Source organism: Panulirus ornatus, chromosome 44, assembly GCF_036320965.1.
Source record: "Panulirus ornatus isolate Po-2019 chromosome 44, ASM3632096v1, whole genome shotgun sequence".
Lineage (NCBI taxonomy): Eukaryota > Metazoa > Arthropoda > Malacostraca > Decapoda > Palinuridae > Panulirus > Panulirus ornatus.
Genome location: NC_092267.1, coordinates 14,726,924 through 14,737,459, shown reverse-complemented (window position 1 = coordinate 14,737,459; position 10,536 = coordinate 14,726,924). Strand labels below are relative to the sequence as shown.

The 10,536-nt window shown below is 45.3% G+C and overlaps 1 protein-coding gene across 4 annotated transcripts in view; it reads right to left on the bottom strand.

The window, feature by feature from the left end:
• Nucleotides 1-269: 269 nt before the first annotated feature.
• LOC139762776 (mitogen-activated protein kinase kinase kinase 7-like) overlaps nt 270-10,536 on the bottom strand; it is a 116,465-nt gene continuing 106,198 nt past the window's right edge. For all 4 annotated transcript variants that reach the window (XM_071687914.1, XM_071687916.1, XM_071687915.1 and 1 more), the window contains 3 exons: nt 3,221-3,405; nt 1,783-1,935; nt 270-1,457 (listed from right to left, as the gene is read on the bottom strand). In XM_071687914.1, the coding sequence (XP_071544015.1) occupies nt 1,314-1,457; nt 1,783-1,935; nt 3,221-3,405 (482 nt within the window). In that variant the 3' untranslated portion in view covers nt 270-1,313. The remainder of the gene's footprint in view (nt 1,458-1,782; nt 1,936-3,220; nt 3,406-10,536) is intronic.

Below are 10,536 nucleotides of genomic sequence, written 5' to 3'. Positions count from 1 at the left end.
AAAAGCATACAAGAAATTTACAATGACTAGTATTTGAGGATATTTTTGAAAACACTATCTTGTATAAATCAAAAAAATTTTCCATACATCTGTCCATATCTTTGATGTCCATTCCCTTCAGGAACTCCAAGAAAGGAGGTGGCCATGACAAAAGAGTCTCCACGTCTACCAGTCCTTTTCCATTTCCATGCAAAGAAGTTAAGATAATGAAACAATACAATCTAAGATCATGTCGTACAAAGGACTATCATCAGATAGTAAAAAAAGTGTTCTAAAAAACATACTTTAATAAACATATAAAATACTTATTTACATATATTACAAATATATCAAAGCTCCTATATACTATACAATTTAAATCACACATTACATTTTATTACATTATTGTCTTATAAAATTGCAAGTACTCTAGAGATTAAGAAGGAACATCCAAAGGCACAGTCACACATGATGCACTCATACACACGTCCCTGCCATATGCCAACTCATGAAATATCAACTACCCGTCAACATTTAAAGGCATTTCCATCCTTATCTTAATGTTCTCCTCAATATTATGGACCTCCATTGATGACATGCTATTGAAACAGTACCCCTTGAAAGAATATCATGAATCTCTAATCAGGAACTGCAACTTTAGTAAGTAATATTGTACCAACATGGATGAAACAAACAATTCAAGAAAATCACTGGAGCATTTCGCTGTTGCCATTTAATCACAAAATGTATTTCGCTTTAAATCATATCAATATAGCTGTTAACAAAAGAAAAAGGTAAGGCCATGCCTACAAAATGCACAACTGGATACTCATTGATACTGATGAAACCTATGAGAGAACATGACTATAAAGAGGATTAACTTCGTTTAGAACTATAAGGAAAACTGCATGGTAAAATCCTACTAAATAAAAGGACGTCCTGAAAGGGACTTGAAATCACTGATGATATTCGCAGACCACAGTTTTGAAACTAACAATATTTTAGCTTCCAATCACACTATTGTTCTTGCAAGTCTACTGCGATAGTATTTTCCCTTTCACTTTACCATCAATTGCAAATATAGCTGATCTGCTGGCATGATCTAATCCATTCCAAAATTTGGTTTCTATTCATGCCATACACAGATTATCAAGAGAGAAATCCTCTCCCTGGAGACAGATTATCAAGAGAGAAATCCTCTCCCTGGAGAAATCACAAATAATGCATTCTTAGCTTGCATTTTCCTAGCGAGAGATTTGGAAGAATTCCTGGTTTGGAAGAATTCCTGAATGTTCCCACAGATAACAGCCTGGATGATTCAGAGAATGTGATTTTCAAGGTGGAGCCAGAGGTAGGTGGTCAAGACCTACGTCGTTCCCATCATCCTGCTGCAGTTGCCGCTTCTGTTGTTCTTCTTGGCGGGTGCAAATTTGTTCCAGTTGTTGTTTCAGTCTGCTTTGATTGTGGTACAAATTTTCCTGAAATTTAGAGTAACATTAGAAAGCTATCACAAAATCAATTGTATATACCCTGGCAGAGCTGAAAATGAACCCTTTTAGGAACTTTCATTTTCTTTCTCATAAACCCTGTTTCACAGTCATTTTAATTTCTTCTAGGATCATAAATTTATTTCACAGCATATGAATAACTTTCGAAACATTATTCATTCACTGACAGCAACTAGTGTTTATGAAAATCATGTTCTTAATTTGTAATTCTGTGAGCACAGAAACCTTATCATTCTGTCATTATCAACTCCACTGCAACTGCACAACAGAAATCTGATAAAGAAGTTTTGCATACCCTCTTGCTTTCCAGTTCTCTTATCTTATCCTGGTATCTTTGATTCCCTAATTGCTCCAATTTTTCAGCTTGTGATAACTTATTCTCCAAGATACTCTTGTGCTTTCTTAAGTTGAAGATCTCTTGCTGTAACACTAGGTACTTCCGTGCCATCTGTGGAAAGAGGTATAAGTTTACGTCACATCAAACAATTACCACATAAATTTTTGCACATGACATAAGAAGGGAAGTGATGAAAGATGAACGGGGAAAAATAAAATGGGAAGTACGAGGAGTAAGGAGGGGGTAAAAATCAAGAGAACGAGAATAGCAACGATAAGCAAAAAGTTAGGTATGTTGAAGCGAAGAGGATAAGATACATTGGACAAGAAAGGAGGAAATAAATAACACAGCAAGTAGGAGACTGGAGACTCAAGTGAAGAGAAATGGAGAGAAAGGAAAACAAGAATGAAAAAGATATGACAGAGAGAAAGGGTGCAAAAGAGGATGAGAAAAATGAGGATAGATGGGGAAAGATGCATAGCGAGAAGAAATCCCAAAGGATGAAGGACAGAAAAGGGAGAAAACAAGAGCAAAACTAATGGGGATGGGTAGATGAAAGGAACTGCAAATCAAAGGAACAGAAGAAGGGATAAGATTAAAGGCAGAAAATAACGTGGCAAACAGTAAGGCAGGGAGTGGAAGTAATGATGGGATAGGCAGAATGAGAAATGAGAGAGGTTAGCTAAGACTTGGATACAAGAGGAATGGAAAATGTTAAGAGTAATCCTTTCAACTCCCTTCCCTATCCTGCCACTCTCCCCTTCCATCTTCCCTCTCTTCCTAATATCAGAGAAAAGTCACTGGTTAATCATCTTATTGGTGTCAAATTGCTTGAACAAATTTTTTAATTCACAAAAGCCTTTGAGTCTTTTTCAGTGACTGCTACAACTGCTATTAAACACAGAATGTATTATATTCATGAACATCACTATGTGAGACAGTATCTGCTCTGTCTTCCCCCAGGAAAAGAGTGACATATCTGATATCACTATTCTTTCATTCAACGCCTTAGCATCTTCTCAGTGACATGATATACCACTGATGATAATCTATTACAATCATAGGCAGAGATGATCACTTAGAACACTGAACCAAAGGAGCTTTAAGCAGTGCTGTTGTTGTAACACTGACAGTTCCTATCACGATTGGACTGTCAAGATTAACACCTGGGCATCCACCTCCTACAATACTCCAAACAATATAAGAAACAAAAGGAGTTTCATAAAAATGATAATTCAATATAGGAAATATCAGTGAATCACACACGCACACGTACACCATTGAAGGAAAATAATTTTGAGAATGTAACATAAAATTATTTTCACAAAGTGACCTGAAACTGTGGAAAACACCAGACCCCTGATCTGATAGTAGGAGACACAAGATGACATCATACCTCTTTGTGTTCAGAGAAGATCTTCTGAGATTCTGGGCAGGAGGGTAGGGGCTTTATGGGTCGAATGTCGTTTTCAAGTATCTCCCAGAAGGCACCAAGCTCCTCCTCATCTGGACCTCCGCCGCCCTCTGTACCACCTCCACCACCACCACCACCACCGCCCTCACCATTATGGCATCCACCACCTGGTGATGGTTGGAAAATGGTTAATCCATCAGATATCAGACATCCCTGTCTACATCCTGAAATGTTTGGTAACTGTTCCACACCCTGTCAATAACAACTTGGATTAGAAAATGGTCTGTTCAGACAAAGAAAAAAAATTGCCTCGTTTATACCATGAAAAATGTATAACTAAAACAATCTACATATCTTTTTTTTTTAAGCACATACTATAAGACACACAAAGAGTATATTCATAAGTACTTTCATGTACAGTATTGCTCAGCTTCACCTGGTATATTTTTGAGTATTAACCACCAGAGAAATATATTACACTTCTTTCGTCTGGCGTATTTCTAGACACACCACATCTTAATCTTATGCACACAAACACACAGCTACCCATTCATCGACCAGCCCCAAAGGGGAGGATGCCCAGCTGGGTTGGGTGCGAGCCAGGTGGCCTATCCGGGTTCCGAACATGGACCATGAGAATGGCAGGTAGCAACACTATATCTATGGCAGAAGATGCGACTATCATTCGTGAGTTGATGGTGAGAGTTCTGCAGCATTCGTGCCAATGTGGCACGAATGCTGTAACGACCCCATCCCTACACACCATGTTCGCTTCGTTTTACCAACTGTAAACGTCTCAACGGCTCTTTCAAACTGTCAGCGAATTAGGTTAAAGTCGCACATCAACTCGACCCCCGGAGATTAGACGGGCGAGGCGAAAACGAATCGACGTGAAGACAGAAGATAATGTCTAGCAACATTAGTCAGGGTAGAAACGAGCACGTCACGAGGAAGTGGGTAAGTGGAATATGTCACGGGGATAAAGGAGTATATCAAGACGTAGGGGTGGTGGTGGGGGGGAGGGAGGAGGAGGACACATCACAGGGCAAATAAACAAACGGGCCCAAACAGGAGAGGGGATATGAGAACCGAAATAGCGCACGGGCCAATGACTCACGCTGGCATACCCTGGGAGCACCAACGACGCCACAACATCCACCCAAGGAGGATTGAATTCACAGCCACGTCATCGGTAAACATAATTCACTCATGTTAAGGCGTACCGCCAGACCCGACCTCAACCGGCCAGCCAAATACCCCGCCATTCTTTTACACGACATCTTATATACATGTGTGTGTGTGTGTGTTAGTTTTAATATCTTAACGCCGAGTGGTCTGAGAAATTATATATATATATATATATATATATATATATATATATATATATATATATATATATATATATATATATATATATATATATATTCTTTTTCTTTCAAACTATTCGCCATTTCCCGCGTTAGCAAGGTAGCGTTAAGAACAGAGGACTGGGCCTCTGAGGGAATATCCTCACCTGGCCCCCTTCTCTGTTCCTTCTTTTGGGAAAAAAAAAAAAAAACCGAGAGGAGAGGATTTCCAGCCCCCCCGCTCCCTCCTCTTTTAGTCGCCTTCTACGACTATATATATATATATATATATATATATATTCTGAATCTGAGAGAAATTATATGTACCCAGATAAGAAAACACTCAGTATAAAACGACTGGGTATACTTCTACACGTTGTTTAAAGCCTTGACAGTGTGTGTGTGTGTGTGTGTGTGTGTGAGAGAGACTTCTAAATGTTGTCCATAGCCTTTATAACGTGTGTGACTATTACAATGGTATGGGTAAGGGGCCTACAACAGATACTACAGTACGTGAAATCTACGCGATGTATGGAGGTTCAGTGTTTACATAGGGGTAGGGGAGGCGGCATTGTGTGAGGTGGCTGGCGAAAGCGTCGAGATGAACCTAAGCGGAATTTACGACGGTTCTTGTATGCAAATGACGCCGTGACGTCAGAGTAAGGTGACTCAAGAAGGGGAAGTAGGGCTTGCGTTGTGGGAGGAGGGGAAGAGATGGATAGTTTATGTGGGTAAACAGACGATTCTTGTGAAAGGATGGTTAGTCAAGGGGTTCAGGGAAAGCACCAAAGCTTTGTGTAGAGTATGAGGGAATGATGGCGAGTACGGGCGAATGTGAAGATGGGGTCACGTCGAGGAAGGGGAACTGGGAGACACAGAGGGACTTCCCAAGGTACAAACCGAAGAATTAGAAGCGATGGAGATGGAATAGTAGTACCATACGGTTGGAACAGTGAGATAAAGGAGGGAATATGAGAAAAGACACAAAGAGACATCCTTACATTGTCTCTTTCTATTTATATAAGATGGTCTGGTGCTGTGTGGAGGACGTCAGAACTGGAAGCGGACGAGATATAGAGTAATACTGACGCTCCTCAGCGAACAAAACGACATGGAAACGACGGAGAGACGCTGAGAGATGGTCGAGGCTGAAGGTACATACTTCAGGTGTAATGTTCTGTACACTGTGTACACCGTGACGAGGGTCTGTGTATATATATATATATATATATATATATATATATATATATATATATATATATATATATATATATATATATGTATAACACGTCCGTACAGTAGAGGGGCGGAGTTGCAAACTGCCTGTGCCCCACAATCTCATGTGTGTGTGTGTGTGTGTGTGTGTGTGTGTGTGTGTGTGTGAGAAAGACTAGATATGGAGACGTTTGGCCATGTTGGACAGATGAGCTGTGCGAGAGCCGGGTGCAACATGAAAGACGCACTTTCAGCGGTGTGAAAGCCTGCTCTCTCTCTCTCTCTCTCTCTCTCTCTCTCTCTCTCTCTCTCTCTCTCTCTCTCTCTCTCTCTCTCTCTCTCTCTCTCCAGTAAATCAGACAGACGCTGAGAACACCACTACGTACGAGTGAGAGCCGAGAGAGAGAGGTTTGCAGGAATGTCTGTCATCCACACCACATGGGAACGGAGCCGCCAGAGATATAATAGATAAAAAGAAAGAAAGAAAAAAAAAAGGTCATGAAAGAGGATTTAGTTCCTTGATACGTTCGCCATGGGGAGGGGGAAGGGGGGGAGGGAGGGGGGCATCATCTTCGCCTGAGGGGAGTCGAACCATCGTTCCTCCAACTCTGTGTCGGCCTGCAGGCAGGCCTGGCGCGCGAAACACTATCCCCTTCCTTCACTCACGTGGATGTCGAGGGTACCTCCATAGCCCACCACCTCCCTTCCTCCCCCCCACCCACCCACCTAGACCCTGAACGATAAACGTCCATGACCACAAGCAGACAACCCGCCCTACATCTTCCTCCACATTGCCTTAATCAAGACTCGACATACGTCTGGCAGTCACCCCCCCCCACACGCTGTAATACCCCAGGTCACCAACCATGCGTCTACGACCATTGAACACCAGCGGTCTGCGCTACGCTGGAGGGCAGCAGTTGATGTCCTCATTTGCATACGGTCTCCCAAGACGCGCGCGCGCGCGCGGGAGAACAAGGAAGACACAACACCAAATGAAAAAAAAAAAGAAAAATTGTCTGAAATTGTTAAGTGCACGTGAGTGGTAGAGCCACAGAGAGAGAGAGAGAGAGAGAGAGAGAGAGAGAGAGAGAGAGAGAGAGAGAGAGAGAGAGAGAGAGAGAGCAGGAGCCTGACACCACCACCACACAACACACGGCCCCCAGCACAAGGGTGTCAGGTTACTGCAAACGACTGAAAATTAAAAATACCCAAGACATGAACCTAACCCAGCAGACGGCGGGAGCGCACACACACACACACACACACACACACACACACACACACACACACACGCATACATACACACACACACACATACATACACACACACACGCATACATACACACACACACACACACACACATACACACACACACACACACACACACACACACACGCATACATACACACACACACACACACACACACACACACACACGTGAATGAAACAAGGATCATGACTACCGCAGACTTCACCAGCAACTCTCCTCCCCAAACTCAAACCTCCCTCGCGGTATCCTCTCCCCGCTATCGGCCTGCTGGGGAGTAGAAGTCACTCACGGTGGGTGATGATGGGGAGGAAGGAAGACACGAGGGGGTGGGGGGGAGAGGGGGGGGGAGACTGTGAAGAAAAACCGGTGAAGGGGGAGAGAGGGGAACCCAGTTTGGGGGGGGGGGGGTCTTGATGAGGGGGGGGGGGTGAGGGTGCCCGCTGGCAAGGGAGGTGAGTCCTGGTCATGGTAATTACCCCCGACCTTGCTATCAGGGGTCATGTGACGCGCTTATCTACAACATCACAACCATGACGACCACAACACCACATCACCAACACCACCACACTACCACAACCACCACCACCACACTACAACCACATCACAACCACCACCACACCACACCACTACCACCACCACCACCACATCACCAACACCACCACACCACAACCATACAACCACATCAAAACCACCACCACACCACACCACTACCACCACCACCACCACATCACCAACACCACCACACCACAACCATACCACCACATCACAACCACCACCACACCACACTACCAAAACACACCACACCACATCACAACCACCACCACACTACAACCACCACCACAACCACCAAACCACACCACTACCACCACACCACCACAACAACACACCACATCACATCACAACCACCACCACAACACACCACACCACATCACAACCACCACCAAACCACAACACACCACACCACACCACAACCACAACCACTACCATCGTACTGTCTTTCTAACCCTCTGACCTGATGTTCGAGGGACAATTCGCCTCAAAGGCCGGGCTGTCATACCCAAACACGACCGTACAGCCTCGTTTCAAAAAGGGGAATTCTCTTACTACTACTGTGTAAAACCTAAACTACCTTCCTCCGTGAGGCAGACGTGGTTGGGGGGGGGGGGGGGGTGGTCTGGTCTCGAAGCAGAGCAGGCAACCCCACACCGATGTGACGTAAGCTATTACAGACGACAGCATAACCGGGACAACAAATGGACTCTACTTGGAAAGCCAGGCTAGCCAAGACGAAATGAACCGTAGTCCTCGAATAAATAATAATAATAATAATAATAATAATAATAATAATAATAATAATAATAATAAAAATTACAATAATAATAATAATAATAATAATAATAATAATAATAATAATAATAATTACAATAACAAAATAATAATAATAATAATAATAATAATAATAATAACAACGGACGGTTCAGTAACAACTTGGGTCGTGGGGAAGAGTCTAACTGGACACCAGCATCCAACAGGAACGTGTCATGTTCCCGGAGGGGCAGTAGAGACGAGGCATGACCCTCGGATCGCCCGCCACAATGTGAAGGGGACGTGACGTGTACACGCACGTAACGAGGCAGTTCTACCGTGTGGAACAGCGGCTGACGAATGGGACACAGTGACGGAGGATAATGGTTCATGGAGAGAGAGAAGACGTGAACCTAAGAGGCTGTGTGGTCGTGGAAAATGCTACACGAGATGGGGCGCCCTCACGTGTGTGTGTAACACACTCCCTCTCCCCCCGTACGGCACTCAAACAGGTCATGACAAATAGGTGTGCTGATCACACACACACACACACACACACACACACACACACACACACACACACACACACACACACACACACACCGTCTCCTTCAGGCACCGGTGGACACTCGCCCTGTCAGAGGTACATATGTTAACGGTAGGGTAGGTCAAAGCCCCCCCCCCTCCTCAGCTCGGCCCAGCCATCACACACACACACACACACACACACACACACACACACACACACACACACACTGAAATCCCCGGATCAGCAGAACTCTGTGAAGATAACGCTAATAATGAGACATAACCCATCACAGCTTCATCCTGGAGATCACTCCTCCAGTATCTTATAAATCCACATGAACAAGATACATTTCAGACCACATATCAACCGCTCACAAGCTGAGGAGAGCTGGCTGAGTACACACACACAGACACACACACACACACACATATATATAACAGAGCAGGAGCTGGCGACCTTATGGTCCGCGATGAAGGGTTTTATCTGTGGCCACAACAGAAGACCGTACAGGAGAGGGTCGCAACGGGCGGCTGGGCGATGATAACCAGCGGGCGCTACCGAAGTGGAAGGACCTGGTGCAGGAGGAGGAGGAGGAGGAGGAAGAGGAGGACAGGGACGGTTTTCTCCAAGGTGGGGCGTAGCTTGGTGGGGAGGAGGAGGAGGAGGAGGAGGAGGAGGGAGGGTTTTCCCCAAGGTGGGGCGTAGCTTGGGGGGGGGAGGAGGAGGAGGACGAGGGAGGGTTTTCCCCAAGGTGGGGCGTAGCTTGGGGAGGAGGAGGTGGTGGTAGTGGTGATGGGGGTCGGCGGGCTTGGCGCTAGCCTGGCACCCTGGCCAGCCCGGAGAGAAAAACGTGTGGCAGTGAGGTAAGGCAGGAGGCACGCTGAACACCCTCCCTCCTCACCCCCACACCTCTCTCTCCTCTCATGTGACTCACACACCAACTTGTGTTTCCCCCACACCCCGGCCGCGCCCGCGCCCTCGCCCGCCACGTACATCCTCCCACGAGCTTGTTTACCCACCGCTGGTCAGTTTATCGGCCGCACCGGGTAAATACCAGCGACGTGAGGCAGCGGCTGGACAAAAAGACACGGTGACACGGTCAAACTATGGCCTCCGGCGCGGACGCCTGATCGTGCCACGGAATCAAAAGCAGAAGAAAAGGAATGAATAAATGACAGCTTTATGGGGGTTTTAGAAGGGAGAGATAATCACCATATATATGGTTTATTTTCTCTTGACAATGAAGGGAAGAACGAGCGAGATAATGAGAGATAACAGCTTAAATGATGGTCTATTACCAGCTCATCTGCTGGAGGACAGTACATGGGAAAGCCAGATAACACAAGACCTGATGGTCTATGACCAGGTTATCTGCTGGAGGACAGTACATGGGAAAGCCAGATAACACAAGACCTGATGGTCTATGACCAGGTTATCTGCTGGAGGACAGTACATGGGAAAGCCAGATAACACAAGACCTGATGGTCTATGACCAGAGGTTACCCAACACCACACACCACACAGCAGAGAGCCGTGGACTGCTCTACCACAAGTAGCTGGGTGATGTAGTGTACCTGAGGGCGTGACTCAGGAAGCCCCCCCACCCCAAGCCAGTACCCTCCCTCAAAC